Raw genomic sequence first — 20,368 nt, forward strand, 5'->3', positions numbered from 1 at the left:
TTGGGGCTAATATTTCAAAATCTAATTTTATATACTCTTCTAATATTTTTTAAAAGAATTTACATAATAATCAACAAATATTGTTACAGAAATTAAAATTGTGTAGTCTTCTTGTAAGGAGCTGATATAATAAGCGTCGGCTGAATAATTGATTCATTCTATTTGATCAAAAATTTCTTCCTCTTTCTCTCTTATCATTTAATCTTTCTCTCTTATCATTCAAACTTCGATTATCGGTTGAAAGTGTACTGCAAATTATTTTTCGATACTGAAATGAGTATTAAAGTATAATTAATATAATAATAACGTATATTTATTTTGTTTGTTATGTTTATTTATATATTCATGGACCATGTTAATGTTAAACCATAATTAACCTCCATATTCATAATTAAGAACATATTACTTAATTATTGCCACAGTTAAATATGTATTAATCATTATTTTTATCTTAATACTTTAGTATATGACGATCTATTGACATTCAATACCAGACAGAATTTTGAAATTGTCGTGTTCCTACCTGTAGATATGAAAAATTAAATCTTGTCCTTAAACATAAATTGAAAAAATATTTTAAATTTTATTGTTAAAGGTTTATCACAAGTATAATATACTTGTTATTACAATGTTATCTAAAACTAAACAGAAAGAGGATATCTTATTTTTGCTATTGATATTTTACTTTTGTAACTATCAATATTATTTATCTCCTGTAATTTTATTTACATTTTTTAAATGACTGATAACTTCCAATAACACACCACAAACAACCCATTTTTATTATATAATTACAATTATTTTGTTTGAATCTTTTTATTTAAATTACAGAGTGTCTATTTTTCACTAGTTATTAATAATACAGGTGATGGATAATAAACCAAAGTCAAGAATATAATTTATTTGGCTTAGGTTTTACTTATTTTAAACTTTCAATGCTACTTTAATATTAAAAAATAAAACTAAAATTATTAAGTAAAAAAATAGTTTTATAAATAAAAAATAATTAATCACTATATTAACTAAATTAAATATTATTTTAGAAAAAAATATTGATACTTAAAAAATATTATATTAAAAATCTTATTAAGAAACAACTGTATCTAATTGTAACAAACAATTATACTAACAAGAGTCACAGAAAATTAAGGAAAATTCACATTTAAAAGGACTGTTAAAGTTTAAATGTCTATTAAAACATCAAAATATATAGAAATAAGAATTTGACTAACATATAATCAAGAAAATCCCACAGATTTGATTTATTTTTAACCTAAAAGTGATGTTAAAATTATGCACACATTTTCTACTCCTGGTGTTTCACTAATGTATTAGGCAATGTTGCTACGATGGTTGATTTGTTTGCTTTCTTTTAGCATTGAATATTTTAAAACAATAATAACCTTAAAAATAATACTAATTACAATTTTTTAATTACAATAAATAAATTCTTGTACTAGCAATGCTATCTATTAAAATTCTATATAAGTTATATTTTGTGTTTATTTTTAGAAAAAAAATGTTTTTAAATTATTAAATTTAACTTAGAGAAACAAATACAAATAAAAAAATGTCAATATATGAAATACACATTAAAAACTTTTAACTGAGAAAAATACATAGAATAAAAGTCTCTTTCAGTCTCCCATTTATGCATTTCAATATATAATATATAGTGATTGATATTATTTTTGTTTATTTCCATGAATGTGAATAATCTATAAGAATATTAAATTTAGCAAGAAATTATCAAACATTAGTTAAATTAATTCATAATTCGATGAATTATTTGACAACTTTGAGTTAATTTCTGAACTATTATTTGCAATTAAGTTTTGGAATTGTTGTTATATTTTAATTCAGTATTCTCTTTGCATATGCCAAATTCAGAATTTTTACTATAATTTTTTAAATCAAATTCATATATCTGACTCAATTAATTTTGATAAAATTAAAAATAAATAAAAAATTAAGTTATCAATTGAAAGAAAAAACAGTTCAGAAATTATTTTTGTGTAGAAAATAATTAAAAAAAAAAACCAAAATCCACTGTAACCGCTCTTCAACGGTTCACCTTCCTCAAACGGCTACAGTCTCTCTCTTCTTCTCTCTCTGTTCTTCCTATTTTTTCTTTTTCTCACCCCAATTCAAAAATTCACAAAATCTGCATTTTCCTTAGAAACCCATTTTCATTTTATTGGGAAAACCAATCCTCCCCCTTTCTTGCCAGGGGGGGTTTCTAGACCAAAGGCAATTCACCAATCCCTTTCAATCACAGGTGACTGTTAAGATCGTTTTTTTACTATAATATTAGTAAATTTATCATTTTTGCTTTTCTGGGCTCCCTCAAAATGATGTTCTGTTTCTGAGGAATGTTTAACGATAAAGTTTCTAATCTGGGTTTCACAAATCAAGAAAAAAAAACATCAACCTAAATTTAGTATTTTACGTTGTAGTTCTGTTTGATTCACATCCTAGGTCATTGAAACAACATTGCTTTCATGTTTAACCTGTTTTCTGTATTGGTTCTATGATATTCTTTTCTGGGGTATTGCGCATTTGGCTACAATATTTTCCCTAATACAGCTAGTGGCAGAAAGCTACGTGCCTGCTTTGAAATATTTTATGCTCAGTTTAGATTGAATCTTTGGGGTTCCATCCATTGTGTTTGATTATCTTCATTTATTTTTCGCTGGGGATGTTGGATTTAGAAAAATGGTCTTACATATCATAGGGCCAACACTTGAGTCACAGGGCAAAAGAATGGAATGGAATCATTCTCTGTTAATAATTAAAATTTCAGAAAAAAACATTTTCGGATACACTGGCAGTAATGTGGCATTTTCAGTATATCTATTATTATTCTGGTTTGTTCTAAGCTTTGCAGGCTTAATTCTAAGATTATGGTGCGGGTTTTATGTTTTAGAAAAAAAATTGTTTGGTAAAGAGAGCAGTAGATGATCTAAGTATGGGAATTTGATATTTAACAACTTGTGCATTGTGTCATTGTTTCACTAATTTAACATATAGTTGAGCCTTAACCATATGGGCCCAATGGCCAACCTTTATTCATTGGCTATGAACTTTTTTGACATAAACTAAAATCTTAAATGTTTCTTGTAGCAATATTTTTTTTTTCAAGTGAGAATCTCATCAGAATATGAGCATGCTGTTATTTAAAGTGACAATTCGATATTGGAACTTGATTCTTCTTAGATCGTGACTTGTTTTGAAAGATTGATCATGGATTTCAAGTCTATTGCAAGTATTTTTAATTTCTACTTTTGTGTCACATCAATTTGGAATGATTGCTTCTCAATTTTATGGTCTTTTGGCCTTTTGGGGAGCAATGGATTTTTTACAGTTTCTTGTTTTTGGTAGATACAAGTGATCCAAATGGCCAAACCCCAAAAGGATCTTCTTATACAACCCAATACAACATGTGAATGTCTTCTTAACGAACTTCAGGTATACATTAAATTTTGCTGCAACTTATCTTTAATGCCCCCTCTGCCCCACTGGCCAAACAAAATAATGTGTGGTAAACTGAAGAACTCTTATTGTTTGTCTTGGCTAATTTTTCATAATAGATAATATGGAATGAAGTTGGGGAGTCTGAGACTGAAAAAGGTAGAATGTTGTATGAGCTTGAAGAAGAGTGTGTAGAAGTATACAGAAGAAAGGTAGATAAAGCAAATCGGTCTAGAGCTCAACTAAGGCAGGAAATTGCTGATTCTGAGGCAGAGCTTGCTTGTATCTGCTCGACAATGGGAGAGCGACCAGTGCATTTTAGGCAGGTTGGATGTTTTATGAATCACTAATTTTTTTATTTCTTATTTTAGGGCTTGAATGTGTATTGGTTAAATAAAGTGGATAAAAGACCTCAAGGCAAATGAAACTGCAATTACTGTTGAATTTGTGAGAAGTGATTGCATAAGATGTAGTAATGAAGTGAGTTGGTTAATAATAAAAGATCCGGTACAGTTTTGTATCTAAACTGTTCTCAATGAGTATATGTGCCAAAGGTAGCTGTTGAGAGGGGTCCTATGTAGGAGCAAGACTTTTTTTGGGTCCTTAGTAGCTTACGTAAGAATTGTCAATATACCTAACATAGTAACATGGACCACTCATGACAATTTGTTTTTGTGTAGTTTTGTTGGATGTTACTGTCATGACCTTAACCGTTAAGGTAAGGTTATTTTGTTATCCAGTTGATCCTCTAAGAAGAGGATTGGTTGTTCTTGTCTTTCATATTTTTCTAGTTTGACAAAGAGGCTGGAAGCTTGAAGGAAGAGCTTTCAAGAGTTCACCCAGAGCTGGACGAAATGCGAAAGAGGAAGTTTGAACGTAGAAATCAATTTATTGAAGTTCAAGAACAGATTCAAAGTATCTCAGATGAGATTTATAGTACAGGAGAATATATTACAGCTATTGTAGTTGAAAATGATTTGTCATTGAGAAAGCTTGAAGAATTGCACAGAGAGCTTCTTGCACTTCAGAAGGAGAAGGTCAATAATTTAATTATACTTCCCCCTTTCTGTCACTCTCTGAGTTGCATTTGTGTGTGTGTAAATCTAGATCAATTTAAACCATCACATATTATTCTTTGTTACTTTTCATGCAGAGTGAGCGCCTCAAGAAGGTTCAAGAGCAAATGTATACCTTGAATTCTCTCTGTTCAGTGCTTGGTTTGGACTTCAAGCAGACAGTCAGTGGAGTTCATCCTAGCTTAGGAATTTCAGAAGGTCCTAGGAGTGCCAATAGTGAAACCATCAATCAATTGGCTATTGCCATACAAGAACTCCGAAAAGTTAAATTACAGAGAATGCAGAGGGTAAAAACTGGCAGTTTGAAGATCTAATTTTGATATGAAACATTGCTTTGTGTTTATAATTTGATGCCATTTTCTATGGTTGATAGTTGTAAATTGATTATGTTCTGGCAGCTTCAAGATCTAGCTTCAACAATGTTGGAGCTCTGGAATTTGATGGATACGCCTATTGAAGAGCAACAGATGTTTCAGAATGTTACTTGTAATATCGCTGCTTCAGAACATGAAGTAACTGAACCAAACAGCTTGTCTGAGAACTTCATCAATTATGTGAGTTATAGTTACTGGAGAAATAAGGACTGTTTTTCTTTATCTGTGCAGTTCAAATTTCCTGGAGAAGTAACATTTTCATGCAGGTTGAGGCAGAAGTATCTAGGTTGGAAGAGTTAAAATCAAGCAAAATGAAAGAGCTTGTTTTGAAGAAAAGAGCAGAGCTAGAGGAGATTTGTCAAAAGACTCATTTAATTCCAAAACTTGATAGTGCAGTGGAATACGCCGTTGAAGCGATAGAATCTGGTAAATTCCGCATGAGAAACCTCTGAATGAGTGGAATTGTTTCCTCAGCAAACTAAAAGTCTGCATCTTCCTTTCCTTATCAGGATGCGTAGACCCAGCTTGTGTGCTTGAACAACTTGAACTTCAGATTGCCTCAGCAAAGGAGGAAGCTTTTGTCAGAAAAGAAATAATTGAAAAGGTTGAGAAATGGTTGGCAGCACTTGATGAAGAATCTTGGCTTGAGGAGTACAACATGGTTAGTTTTTTTATCTTCACCATCTTTGCTATGGCTATATGCATATAAACATGAAAAATATTTTTTTTACTGAAAAAAAACCTCTTTAATCTTTTTTGAAACGGTTTTTGAAAAAAAAAAGAAGATTTCTGATTATTTTTTTAGTGTCTCTTGTGAAAAAGCTATGATAATAATAACAACTATCTTCCAAATAGAAGAACTTTTTATAATTGTAATCAAATGAAAAAATAACTTGTACTTAAAAAGATCTCTAAAAATAAATTACCATTTTATGCATCCTTAAACATCCCTTTTTATAAAAAGCACAAATAAATTACACTTTACAATTTATTAATTTTATGGTCATTTGTTTCTTGGAGGATGAAAATCGATACAATGCTGGGAGAGGTTCTCATCTTACTCTCAAGCGAGCGGAGAAAGCCCGTGGCCTGGTCTGCAAACTTCCGGGTATTTATGATCTTGATTGGTTCTTTGTCAGCCATGTTGTTTGTTATTGGACCTTTGACCATCTTAATGATACTAACAGTAACACAACTTTACTTTTCTATGCCTTGATGTTTGTTTTGTTTGCATGTAGCAATGGTAGAGGCTTTAACTTCAAAAACTGCATCATGGGAAAAGGACAAAGGCATCGAGTTCACATATGATGGTGTAAGTACACACACACACACCTAAGAAATCATTGGAGGTCATCTTCGTGTCTTGTTGCTCAGCAATGTTTCAAACTAATTTTTGCTGTATGCGACTTTCTAGACCTGTCTGCTATCTATGCTTGAGAACTACTCCCTATCACGGCAAGAGAAGGAGCAAGAACGTCGTAAGCAGCGGGTATATGGACCACTTGTTGCATTTAAAATTTCTCCAATTTACGTTCTGTAGTGATAAGAAACACCCTGATTTTTGTCTGAGTTTTAAAGGCAACATTTTACGGTTTGTCTTTTTTTTGTTCACAGCTTGTTAACATGTTATGTATCTGTTTCAGGAACTGAAGAAACTTCAGGGACAAATAATAGTGGAAAAGGAAGTACTCTATGGGTCAAAACCAAGCCCTTCAAAGGCCCAGAGTGCAAAAAAGACCCCTAGGATCTCAACTGGAAGCCCAGCAAGTAGAAGAATCTCCTTTGGATGTCAGACATCAAAATCTGAATTAAAATACAGTCAATCATTCTCCAAAAGGAAGACAGACAAAGCCCACCGACTAAATAACCTGGATGATGATGCTTCATGTTTATCATCAGGTAGTTAACTTTTTTTATGCTCCCCCTCCAGTTTTTCATGCCTCTGGTTGCAGATTTCTCACAGTAAGGATTTCCTTCTTGTTTTGTTGAAGGGAAAGAACCAATGGAAATTCTTTTAAGAATTTGCTTCACTTAGTTTTGGCTAAAATGGTAAGGTGGTCTGGAATGTGATGTAGGTTCAGATATTGCTAAACAAAATATACACATTGACTCAACCAAATTTTCTGTCTTCTACATCTTTTTTTTCCCTTTTTCATTATAGAAGTAGGAAAATTTATTATTACACAGATTCCTTTAACAATTAAAATAGCATTTTTCGTTCTTTTAATTTTCATCTCAAAATGAATGAAATAAGCGCAGCCTCCATCAATTTAGTTAACATGCCATCTAACAATAGATTGTTGGATACCTGTTTATGTTTTCTTTTTGTTTTAGAAGAAGATTCTTCATCGGATTCTCCGAAGTACTCTTGTTGATGATGGCTTTTTGGTAAAGGCCGTATGTGGCACCAATGAATGGTTTAGAAATTATTTATTCGTTTGATGTTGAAGATGGAGGCCAAAGCCACATCTCAGCTGGTTGATTTTCCCATAATTTTTAGCTGGTATGTCAAGCATTCCTTTGATTTTCTCATGCATTTAAAAGTCGCCACTCATTTTGTTTTTCTTATGTTTATTATAGCTAGAAGAGGACTTGATATTGCCGGTTTTCCTATGAAAAAATTCTCTACTGGTGCTTTGAAGTGTTCGTGAAATGGAATATCCTTCTACTCGCCAACCTTTTTCTCCCATCTCTTTAATGGTATCATCGAAAGCGAATGTTGCAAATGCTGTAGATGATACACAGAACGAGAAGTTGTAGAAAACATTAGTTGTTAGCAATTTTCCATCCATCACACTACCTCAAAGACAACCACAACAGTGGATAAAGAGAATAGAACATCAAAGGCAACACCCCTTTCCTGTCCCCGCAACACCTCTAAAATGAATGTCCATGACTCCAGCCCCTGCCTCAGTTCCTTATGGAGAAGAGACTGAATATTCCTTTGAGGAAAGAAGGCTCGGTTTTGTTAGCATAACTGGTTTGTTTGGTTTTCCAGATTACATATTATACTGTTATAGTAGTTACCTGTAAATTATAATCACAAGTCAAATGTAATTGGCTTCCCGATTATGTACATAGTCTGAGAAGGGGGCGTGGACTATGGTGTGGAAAGAGCATATTAATGATAAATTTTGCATTTTTTTTTCACAGATAACAGTGTCATCTCAACTAAAACCTGCCCTTATGTTTTCAGATCTACTGTTCTTGCTGATTTGATGAAATCCACTTTACAATAAAGAAATAAAGTTAAATGAAAGAGTTATTACAACAAAATCTGAGAAAGTCAACTTTTTTAATTACCATAATGTGGCTGCCAGTGCTGACAACTGTCTACAGCTTATAGTTTCAAAGTCAACACCTAGCACAAAACCAAAAAAAATTAATATCAATGAAGAAGTAGTTTACTTTTTAAAACCCAATTTAGTTGTGAAAATTTGCCCTATTAGGACTTGTCCCCTTTTCAAATGTTCATTAAATAGACCTTCTATGTTTGGGAAGTTGCTGCTACAAAAACAATAGCACAGTATCCAGTCCTAATATAATATCTGTTTATAGATACTCTATATTTATATCAAAACTGTAGATGCAGGCCCATAGTATTAGTATTTGGGTAGTAGCCCCTTCTGTGTACAAGTTTTCTTTTTGTTTAACTTTTTTGTCCTTTTTCTTCTCTGAGAAGAAAAGCTTTTAAGAGATGTCCCTTTTAGTCAACTCAAGCTGTGAAAGAGAAGAGAGAGAGAACAGAAGGAAAAAAAATAATGGAAGAAAAGGTAGAAGAGCAGTGTATGCATTCCAATGGAATCTTAAGAGTAGATTCACCAAACCAATGGAGCATTTCAATTCAGTTTTCTTTTCTTTTTGCTTGTGAAAACATCTATTTATGTGGCTTGTTGGTCAACTTTATTTTAACTCAAAAGACAAAGAACTTGTCAGTAGTTGGAGCAATGGAATGGCTCCATCCAACCTTTTCTTTACAACTTCTAATATTTTTTTCTTTTGTTTTCAAAAAGCAGGAAATAAATAAATTGCAATTTTTTATTAAAAGTTTTTTTCATTTCCAAAAACATCACCTATTTTTTTATGCATTCAAATTGATAAGTGTCTGTATTCAGTCATTTATTAAATCAGCTTTATTAAATTTCCAAGACGGACGTGAACCAATTTCTTAACCAAAATTCATACTTTGAATTTTGCAATTAAAATATTAATTATTAAGTATTAATTAAATCCCGTTATTTAATTACTTTATTACTTTATCATTTTACATTTTGTTATATTTTTCCCATTTTTTCAACTTTATTTATTTACTCCTCCTTTTCCTGCAAAACCCTAATTTCAGACTCCACTCTGGCGAATTTGTGAACTCGAATTGTTATTTTCTCTGTAATTGTAGAATTTATTTTTCAAAAAAATTGCTATTTTTTGAAGCTTTTACCGCTCTCTGCAATGGTGGAGATTTGAGCCACAGTATCGCGTCTTTCTCGGAGTTCAACCTCAACCGTTCAAAATTATGCTTCTGGTTCGTCATTTCAGACAAAAGTTTCTATTTTTGAAGTTTTTATGAGCGGTTGCAACTTTTTCTGTGCTCAAACGTCAGTGTACTGTTTTTGGGTACGTTAGTTCTGCATTCAAGTACATTTGTCTTCATTGAGTTGAAAAAAAATCATTTTTCCTTTTTTTTTGAATTTGTAATTCCTTGAATCTTCAATGGGTAGGGTTTAAGCGTGTTTTAAGGTTTTGGGACTTTGTTTTTCTTTGATTCGCAAAAATATGGAGGAAAGAGAGATTTTTAGTTCTGGGCAGGCTGTTAAGGTTGTCGAGCCTCCCCAGAGCTTCCACGTGGCACTAAGCTCCGTGCAGTTTTCTGGGCCCACGGTGGATTCGCCGGCACCGGTGAGTGCTCCGGTGATTACTTCCGGTAGTACAGATGGGAAGAAGAAGAGGGGCCGGCCTAGGAAATATGGACCAGACGGCAATGTGGCGCTGTCGCCGATGCCGATATCGTCGTCGATTCCATTGACCGGAGACTTCTCAGCCTGGAAAAGGGGCAGAGGAAAGCCAGCTGAATCAATCAAGAAGTCTTTCAAGTTTTATGATGTTGAAGGTCAAGGTGCAGGACCAGGTACAAAAGATTGCTCATTGATGATTCTTACATTTTTAGCGTTTAATCTTATAATAGTTACTGTTTATTTTTATGTTTTTACTGTTGCATTAGCAGTATATTCTTATTTCCCCCTTTCACATTTAGTAGGGTTGTTATTTACTATGTAAAAATGGATTTATATTTTTTGAGTTGTAGTTGATTTAAGTTTGGTTTTCAACATGTTTGTTTTGTTTCATGGATTTTATTAATGTCTTTGAAGTTGATTTTGTATATGGTGGTACAAGTGGACCCTTGTATCAGATTCCCTTCAGATCTGGAAATGAAGATGTCTGGTGGTTGAAGGGGATATTTTGTGGTCAAAGTGAAGTAAAGTCAGTTTTCAGTTAAGGCAGCATATGATTCTCCTTTTTTCTTTATGAGGTGAAGATGACATAATCCTACCACAGAAACTGAGTTGGAATAACTGAAGCACCACAGCAGTATATTCAATAGGCTTAGTCCAGTACTACTTAGCTGATGTGACATGGCTTGAAATGATATACAGTTTATATGCTATTGGTTTGGACTTTGGACCATGACATGTTGCAACATTGGAACCTATAATATGACAGATGATTCTTGAAGTTGCATCTTCGAAAAAAATGGTAGTGGATATAGGACAGTTGGTTGGTAAATTTTGTAGCACATCTTAAGATTATTTCTTCCAAGCAGCATGTTATTAGTGGCTGCAGAAAATGGTAGTTATAATTCAAATATAATAAGTCTCAAATGTATAGGATACATTTCCACATCATGAAGAGGTTGTACATGGAATAGATGTGAACATTGACAGCCCCCCTTTTCTTTTAAACTTGCAGTCCATTCATATTCTACATCAACATTTTAATATTTAGCTCCGAATTTAACAAGCTTACTTTTATATCTTAAGATATTACTGGTTCATAATTTTTTTTTAGATTTAGCTGTGGGCCTCTGAATGTTCTGGAGGAAGTTTTGGAATGGATGAAGCATAGCATAGCTGTTTCACTACATTATGCATTTGGTTAATGAGAATGGAACATGAGGATAAATCTAGTGTAATGATAAGTTTGGAATCAGGCTAACAATGTATTTGATACTTTGATTATTGTTTTACCTCTATCATATCATGGTATAGATGGGGTTTAGAATATGGTGTGTAAAATAGATATTTTTTTTGACAATTTTAGTGAAAAAGCATATAAATGGTAGTTATGCTCATTAAATTAGGTTCTGGTAATTATGATCTCCAGCTTATGATGGCATGATGTGTGAAACATTTAGTTATCTGCTAAATAGAAACTTATCAAGTAATGAGTACAGTTAATCTTGATTATATACAGGATCAATTGAACCAAGTGTCAAATTTTGTAAACGACACCAGTAAATATTAAATATTTTTCAACAAAAGCAACTTTTACCAGTCTAATTGTGAATCGTGTGATTTTATCATGATGATAATGCATTTCATGTTTGTTTTAGCTTTTGAAACCTCTTTTAGCTTTGCCCAAACTATGTATTTGGGCTTCCAAAAAGCTAGATCAAATGTGTTCTTAGACATTTGTAAATATGTAACTTTATGATAGATATTTACATATATTGTAAGTAGCACATTGTCGAACAAAACAATGTGGTTTTATCAAATGTCAATTAGTAAACTGCATTAATTTTTAGACTTTTTCTACTTTATAATTGATCTCGTCACAACAGACATATTAGGGTATGATTCAGAGGAATGCAACTTTCTTTCATTGCTGTATTCTTTTGAGAACTATCTATTGGTCAATATAGCTTATTTCCCAGGACTTTATCATGTTGAATTGAAAGTGGATCTAATAAACCATCTCTGACCTTTTTATTCTATTGTTTGCTTTTACATAATGAAATCAAAGTGGTTTTTGTGTGCGTTAACAGTAGTTTCCACATTGAACTTTACATTCTCTTCTCTTACTTTGTCTACCAATTAATCTTCTTCCTACATATTTTATAGGCGATCAAATTGCATACTCAGTTGGTGCCAATTTCACACCTCACATCCTTATAGTAAATGCTGGCGAGGTATTCTCTTCATTTCCTCTAAAGTTTATATTTTGAAAATAGTCAGATTATACTCATCCAATATGTGTGAATGTTGTATTCACAAGAAATGCAAAAGGCAGTTTGTTTTGTCTATTTGTTGAAATTACATACATTTCTTTTAAATGTTATAGCATCTTACCACTTAAAATTCTTGTTTCATTTTACCGTATCATATTTTACTTTCTTCATTTGGTGCAGTTTTACTCTCTTCAACGCTTTTAATGAAATGATATCAGTGTATATAGTTGAATACATAAGATATTTGTTTGATTATGCATGTATGATTAGGATATTCTATTAATATTATATGAAACAATAAATAATACATAACCGTATTACTGCTTGGTTGCTTAAACATTTTGGTTTTAGAAACTTATTTGAAACAAGGGGTTGATTGTTCCAAGATGGTGAAGCTAGAGTCGAGCTGGGTGTGGATAATATGTTAACAAAGATTTAAGTTAATGCTTTCCCAACTCAAGGTTGTGATTCCTATGCTACCATGGGTACTAACCTAAGAATTAGTGGTTCTTAGGTAACTGAAGAAAATATGAACTTAGCCTTTTTGAAATCCATTTGTTATGAACAGGTTTAGAATTTGAGAAGTTGTAGAAACTTAGTTTGGAGGAGGAGAATAGAAGAAATAAAGCTTATTTGTGAATGTATTTGTGAGTTCCTGTGCCCTGTTTCAGGATGTTACTATGAAGATTATGTCCTTCTCTCAGCAAGGATGTCAGGCGATCTGTGTGCTCTCTGCAAACGGCACAATTTCAAATGTTACACTACGCCAACCAACTTCTTCTGGTGGTACTTTAACATATGAGGTTAGTTCAGTGCTAAAATTTCTCTATCAGAATATGTAACATTACCTTGGTTGCCTAATATATAACACCCTTATGTTCTTGAGTCATATGCAGCCATATATGTCATGTGATTTGGTTTCTCGCAATATTTTCGTATCAGCAAATATTGTTAGTTCACCAATATGTCATCAATTAATAGATGATATTAAAGTTGATTATTATGCATTAAGCCTTTGATTTAGACACATAGACGAGTTGGTAAAATGTTGTTTCTTATCCACAAATTCTAGATCTAAACATGCTTGTTTTGTTTCTTATATTTGTAATTTTTGATTGAATATTGACAATGAAAATCACCCACTGTTCTTCTTTAATAGTATACAGCTTCTTTCACTTTTGAACTCTAAATGTCAATGCTTCTTAGTTTTTCACACTTTCCATGATTGCGCCTTGTTTTGACTTAATATAAATTGTCTTATAACTTTGTTCTGTTCTTTATGACAATTCACGTCTTCCTGCGTGCAAAATTTCATTGTAAGAATAATTATTTTGGACCTATTTGGACAAACTTTTTCATAAGCATTTCTAAGAGGGAAAAAAAAAGTGAAATTAGCTTCTTCACAAGTTAAAATTAGTTTATGCATAAACTAATTTATAAAAGTTCTTTCATATAATTTCTATAAATTTTTATTTTTTAATTTGTGCAGTAACTAATTTTAGCTTATATCGAAAACTCATTTCGTTTTTTCTTTTTATTTTTTATCTCTTAGAAGTACTTATGAAGAAGCTTGTCCACAGTTAAAACTTCTTTCATTTATGGAATCAGAAATTTGACACCTGGCTATTAAGTCTTCATTTTTCTTTTTGTATTTCACTTTAACTTCACTTGGTTTTGATACACTATTATCTATTGAGAAATGCCATTAATACTTTTTGACACTGACTAAAATTCCCAAATTGATTCACTTATGATTGTGGACCCAAGTGACTTAGTGGGTCTACCATGGGATTTTATCCAGGTCTCACTGTTTGAAAGAGAATGTCAAATAGTGTGTTGCTGCTGTTTCTTTCTTTATGTTGTACTTGATTAAGTACTGGATAAATACATAATAATATGCTGAAACATATTTGGTGCTTCTTAGGGACGCTTTGAAATTATTTCCTTGACTGGTTCATATATGCCAACTGAGAATGGGTTTACAAAGAGCAGATCTGGTGGGATGAGCATCTCTTTGGCCGGGCCAGATGGTCGAGTAATGGGGGGTGGACTGGCTGGTTTGCTGGTAGCTGCTGGTCCTGTGCAGGTAATTTCTGCTGAAGAAGAGGATATTTGAGAGTTTAAAAATAAGAGTAAATAGACTATGCATGGCACAATAAGAAGTTTTTACGTTGTCATCTAATCACAAATTGTCAAATATGATAAATTTATTGATTTTTAGGATAATTACCTTAAACACAACAGTGGTTTTTTATTAGTTCAAAGTACATTAAAAAAAGATAATATCAGTCCAAATGATGGCTGTCCAATTACTCTCATCATAAACATTGTAGGCTAGACTCAAGAAAGAGTTATGATGGACTTTCTTTATGCTACCTTGTGCCACTCCTTGAAAGAAAAATCATGCAGAGAAAGAACTAGACTACATGTATGAGATATAGTTTGCTCAACACTTCTCATGCCATCTTCTGCATCAGGTTGTTGTGGCTAGTTTTGTTCCTGGTCACCAGCTGGAGCAGAAACCGAAGAAGACAAGGGTGGAGCATGTACCAATGACTGCCCCTGTCCCTGCCCCTGCCCCTATACCCGTCAACTCCACTTCTGCTGAAGATATAAGAATTGATCTTGGTGGAGTAAAGCCAATCTTGACACCAGCTGCTTTTCAAATGGACAGTATCTTTGGCAATGGACAACTGTCTGATGATGAGGCTCCTTTCCCTGAAGATGAGCCTAACACAAGTTATGCAGATGCTGGAGTTGCTAGCTAAACATGTTCCTTTCCAAGTATTTGGTTTGGTGTTCTGAAGAGTCAAACCCCATATAGACTCACTCGTGCTTGACTGATGCTGACAATTAACTCGACAAAAGTCTTATAGTGTGCGATGAGAAAACAAGGTTGGTTTTGACTTGAGAGAAATTCTTCACTATGGTGATAGGTATCATTAGTGTTAGAAAATCTATTTGTTAGGCTTTCATGTTTCTGTTCTCATGATCACGCATAACTAATATTGTTTTGCTCATAGTTTTAGCAGTTAGATGTAGGATATATGTTGTGCCACGTTCCTATTAGATTTTACTAGATTGTTTGAAATGAGTGCGCATGTGGGTGTTGTTTTCTAAACTGTAACCTAACGATATTATTTGTTGTGAATGAGGAAATTACATTTTAGCATTTACTTCAATATTTTCTCTTTGTTTACTGTTCTTGTCTTCTCCTTCAGCACTTCTACATAACTTCTTGTGAAAGGCCCTTTAATCCATCAGAAAGCTTGTCATATTTTCCTCACCCTTATTAATGGACAAAATGTGGTTTTTAAGTGACATGTGTATGAGGGGTGGTTGAACTTTAGCTTGGTCCCTTTGGCCTTAGCCTTGTTTCTTATTAATTTAGTCTCCAACAACCACATAACTAGTGATTTATGTGCAACCACAACCATAATCCCTACACAAACTGCCATAAATTTATCTGAAGAAAGGGAAGGCAGAGAGTGGAAGAAGAGGTTGGGAATGTCTCAAATGTGAACATCATGGTAGCACTGTGGGGGAGAACAGTGGTGACTGAGCAGGTGGTGTTGGAGTTGTGTTGCAGCAGGTGGTTCAGCAATTTGTGTCATTGGTAGCATTAGGTTGCTGGTTTTAAGGATTACAAAAGGAACAACTGAGGAACTAAATCTAAAATCAATGTACTTTTTTTATTATTTAATTCAAGTGTTTTACTCTTGTATAATAAATAATCATGAAAGTTATTTGAAAAAATTAACTTCTTAACAATAAATTAAAATAATTACATTTAAATTTGTAAGATATAATCTAAAATGGAAAATTGAAAAAGAATAAATGAGAAAGTTATCAACCAAATTAAAATATTACCAATGCTGAAGTGGGAAACTTGTTCTAAAATAGCATTAATCAAAAATAAGATAACTCCATCTAAATAGTATGTTTTGCTTTTATGGTTAAAATTTGGTTCTTTGAACCGAAGTCTGACCTAGGTTTTTAATATTTGGAAAAAAAATATGAAAATTTTAAAATTAAAAATTAAAAATATGATGATAAAATTGATAAGATTTTATAACATTACTCATATGTAAAACTTTAAAAATTAAAATATATTCTTAAATGTAATCAATATATGACTAAAGATTTAAATATTGTTTTAAATTAATAAGTTCAGTGCATTTATAATTAAATTGATTTATTGTTCTCATTACATAAAATAAAATATGAAATAATATATTCACATTTACGAAATTAAACTTATATTGTTTGTAATAACTAATTAGCATATATATATATATATTAAGTATAATAAATAATTTAAAATTAAATAAATATCTTTTACTGTAATAACATTTGTAAATTTTTTGTTGAAGTAAAATAAGAAAGGAGTATTTAGAATAAAAAGAAAAAGGAATAAAAACTCTAATAAAATAAAAATAAATAATATATTAATTAAATTTACTAACATTTTGGAAACTTGTTAAATATTTCAATAATTTCAATAAATTTATTAAGTTAATTATGTAATATATGGAATGATATAACAAATTTAAATTTGTAATAAAATGACATTTTACGATTATTTATTTTTTTGAATATATAGTACTATTGAAAATATTTTTTTATGATGAAACTTTGCGATTTAAAATTTATAACATTTTAAATAATTTAATGGTGAAAAAATATTTGATAATAAAAAATAAAAATTTAAGTTATAATTTGAATTAATTTAAATTAATACTGTACATATTTTTTTTAATTATTAGAAATAATCTTTTTGATATTCAAAACAATTGAAATTGAAATTAAAATATTATTTATTAAGATGACAAGTAAAACCCACAAATTCAAATTAGAAAAAAAATGAGTCAATAATAAATACAAAGTACATAAATAAATTGATAAATTTATTAAAAATAAAAAATACATTAATTATTTAGTTAACATTTGTTAACTAGTTTCGGTTTATAAAAAAATTATCAAAATATATTTTTTTTAGAAAGGAAATCTCTTACCATTTAAATTTTAAAAAATTAAAATAAAAGTTAGAATTTGGTTGTTTGAGAACCGAATTATGATTTAGTTTTTTTATGATAATATATCAGAATAAGGTCAAAAATTGATTATCAGAAATCAAATCTAATGCTATTTGGATAAATATACTTAATAATATAATATTTGAGGACGACTAGTTCTTCGAGGTTGGACTAGGCGATGTTTCCGTCGCTTTTTTGTGATCTCTTTCTCTACAACGATGTGGGCTACGACGCTGTGACGGATCTCGTTGAACGTCTTTGGGCGACACCTTATCAGAGAGTCACTGAAGGGTCTTGGCAGCACCCCTCGTCTGTCTGAAGGCGTGTACCGACATGTCTTCGTCTTTGGTGTGCAACTTCACTACCAATGCCCCAAACCTGTTTAAGAAGTCTTTCAAAGGCTCTCCCTAATATTGCTTTACGTCAAAGAGATCGTAAGAGACAGAAGGGAGAGCCTGGTTGATGATGTATTGCTCTCTGAATAATGTTGAGAATTGGTCGAAGGAGATAATGTGTCCATCAGGGAAACTGATGAACCAATCCAACGCGATGCCTGAGAACGTACTCATAAACAACTTATAGTGCATGGCGTCGGTGCCTCCTGAGATCATCATCTGGGTGTGGAAAGTCGTGATATGGGTTTATGAGTCCTCTACGCCTGTGAAGGCGATCTTTGGACCCATGAAGCTGGCTGGTAGCACAGTGTCCATGATTGCTTGCGAAAACGGCATGGGGCGAGCTCTAACTAGTATGGGTGGGGTTCGCTCATCAGTTGAACGCTCACCCATGCGTTGCAAATCTCTGCGCAATTCTTTTTTGGCTTTGCGCAGTTCCTTATTGTTTGTGTACGACGCTGCCAAATCGTCCTGGTATCGGTTCTGGCTGGCTGCTTGTTCGGCTTGAACCTCAGCCAGAATCCTGTCCTGGTCAATCTTGGACACCGCCACAGCCTGCTGGAGAGCGCGAATGGTCTCCATGAGTTATTGCATGGAGACACTGTCTCCTCCTTCTAGTAAAGATGCACCTTGCCTCGTATTCCTCATGTTGCTGGATGACTCTCAACACGATTGTGGATGGGATCTAGTTTTATCGGGGCACACGGTGGGCGCCAGATGTTCTCGCCGGTTGACTCAGCCGCCATTAACTTCAAAGGCAGATGGTGGCTCCTCTTATTTCCTGGTGGATTATGCTCTCTCCTTGGGTGGTCGAGAGTGGCTCCATTGAAACAGAGGGGACCCTACCTGTTGATTGCACTCCGACGATCAAGTCAGTACTGGGCTAAGAAAACAATAAGTATGTAAAACAATTTCAGTCTTAGAAACGACGTACCTTTCTAGGGTCCGTACCACCCTTTATATAGGTTGTATCTAGCTCAACTCCCTGTCCCACGAGTATCTTTTCTTAAGTGGAATTAGGGTTACTAGTGAGGCATCTTGTAACGCGTTACACAAGCTTAACGTCGCCGCTGCACAAGACTTTCCTCTTCTGGAGTGCAAAATCTTAACAGTATAGCCGCCAGGGTACCAACTCATGCACCAGCGCCACGAGGTCATCTGTTTTATGGGTGCCCTAAGTATTCACGTGTCATGCATGTCGTATCTCCTTGGAAACCCTAACCCTTACGGGCCTTAGTGTCTCCAAGGGATACTTACTTGTGTTAGACCTGAACGTACTATACACACCACATGCATGATTTCTCTCGTGACTTAGGTCTTTCTTACGTCTGGGTGATAACTCATTATTATTTCTGGGATCCACTTACTTGGCCCATTAATGCGACCAGACCACCGATGTCTGACGTCGACATCTGAAGCAGATATCCGAGGCCTGGCCAGTCCGATAATATATGGAATGATATAATAAATTTAATTTTGTAGTAAAATGACATGTGCATAAACACGGACATGGATACGACATGAATACAAATACAAGAATATGACTAAATTGAAAAATATTGGACACGGGACACGACATATATATATATATATAGTTAAAATATACTAATATACTTTTTAATCTGAACTTTTAAAAAAAATATATTTATAAAAAAATCTAACAAAAGATAACCATATTTAAATTATAATGTTTGAATTTTACATTTGTTTATCCTCATTGAAAAATACAACTTCTAATTCTGGTTCATCAAGAGATAAATTAGCAATCTCAAGAATTTCATTTTCATCTAATGAAAAATCTTCTCCTATAATATCCGACAATTTAATTTCCACTTCTTTGTATTTACATAATCATAATTAAGTTGTTATATTTACATAATCACAATTAAATGGTTATATTTACATAATCACAATTAAGTGGTTATATTTATATAAACATAAATATTTATCATTAAGTACTTATATTTACGTAATGATAAAATATTTATTATAATTATGAAAATATTTATCATTGGTTATATTTACATAATCATAAAAATAGATATAATAAAAAAATATTTATTATTAAAATAATTATATTTACATAATTATCAATATTTATCAAAGTAATTATATTTATATAATCATAAAAATAATTATTTAATTACATTTATAAATATTTATAAATAAGTATTTACATTAATTTAAAATATTATAATTAAATATAAAATATTTTATTTCTTTTAATTTAAGTTAAAGTTTAATCTTATAATATTAATCTTAATAAAATATTACTGTTTAAAAATTAATTTAAATTATAAAAAATAATTTGACGTGAATAGGCACACGTCAATATCACTTTCACAATGAAATTAAATAAAGTAGGAAAAAGATATGAAAAGGCACATCCATGTCAGTAATTAATAAATTTCAATTTCCTAGGAAAAAGTTCTCAACCCTTCATCTTCTTCTTCCTTTTTCTTCAGCTTCATATTAAAAATATATTTTTATAGTGGAAATTTGTGATTTAAAATTTACAACATTTTAAATAATTTAATGGTGAAAGAAAATATGATAATAAAAAATAAAGTTATAATTTGAATTAGTTTAAATTAATACTGTATATATATTTTTAATTATTTGAAATGATCTTTTTGATATTCAAAACAATGGAAATTAAAATTAAAATATTATTTATTAAGATGAGTTGAGAAGTAAAACCCACAAATTGAAATTAGAAAAAAAAAATTGAGTGAATAATAAAGAGACCGTTGAATTTCATTTTCCTTTCAGTTTTCACTTCCTACGTACTCAC

General features: G+C 32.0%; 2 protein-coding genes across 6 annotated transcripts; both read left to right on the forward strand.

The window, feature by feature from the left end:
- Positions 1 to 2,048: 2,048 nt before the first annotated feature.
- On the forward strand, positions 2,049 to 8,073 carry LOC137837734 (65-kDa microtubule-associated protein 3). 4 transcript variants are annotated; one of them, XM_068646839.2, is made up of 15 exons: positions 2,058 to 2,278; positions 3,382 to 3,468; positions 3,591 to 3,797; positions 4,263 to 4,508; positions 4,625 to 4,834; positions 4,946 to 5,101; positions 5,188 to 5,347; positions 5,431 to 5,582; positions 5,942 to 6,029; positions 6,160 to 6,233; positions 6,336 to 6,410; positions 6,565 to 6,820; positions 6,913 to 6,970; positions 7,256 to 7,424; positions 7,502 to 8,073. In XM_068646839.2, the coding sequence occupies exons 2-13, from the start codon at positions 3,397 to 3,399 to the stop codon at positions 6,954 to 6,956; spliced, it is 1,740 nt and encodes a 579-aa protein (XP_068502940.1). In that variant the 5' UTR covers positions 2,058 to 2,278; positions 3,382 to 3,396; the 3' UTR covers positions 6,957 to 6,970; positions 7,256 to 7,424; positions 7,502 to 8,073. The 4 variants fall into 4 exon arrangements, with proteins under 4 accessions (XP_068502943.1, XP_068502940.1, XP_068502944.1 ...); XM_068646842.2 differs by lacking the exon at positions 6,913 to 6,970 and having other exon boundaries at positions 2,049 to 2,278; XM_068646843.2 differs by lacking the exon at positions 6,913 to 6,970 and having other exon boundaries at positions 7,259 to 7,424.
- A 565-nt stretch (positions 8,074 to 8,638) lies between these two features.
- Positions 8,639 to 15,325, forward strand: LOC137837735 (AT-hook motif nuclear-localized protein 7). Of its 2 annotated transcripts, XM_090301315.1 has the most exons (6): positions 9,256 to 9,535; positions 9,640 to 10,046; positions 12,037 to 12,104; positions 12,815 to 12,946; positions 14,068 to 14,229; positions 14,621 to 15,325. In XM_090301315.1, exons 2-6 carry the CDS (start codon positions 9,695 to 9,697, stop codon positions 14,909 to 14,911), a joined length of 1,005 nt encoding a protein of 334 aa, XP_090157441.1. In that variant the 5' UTR covers positions 9,256 to 9,535; positions 9,640 to 9,694; the 3' UTR covers positions 14,912 to 15,325. The 2 variants fall into 2 exon arrangements, with proteins under 2 accessions (XP_068502945.1, XP_090157441.1); XM_068646844.2 differs by having other exon boundaries at positions 8,639 to 10,046.
- Positions 15,326 to 20,368: the final 5,043 nt, after the last annotated feature.

This window comes from Phaseolus vulgaris, chromosome 4 (assembly GCF_051622355.1).
Source record: "Phaseolus vulgaris cultivar YP4 chromosome 4, ASM5162235v1, whole genome shotgun sequence".
Classification (NCBI taxonomy): Eukaryota; Viridiplantae; Streptophyta; class Magnoliopsida; order Fabales; family Fabaceae; genus Phaseolus; species Phaseolus vulgaris.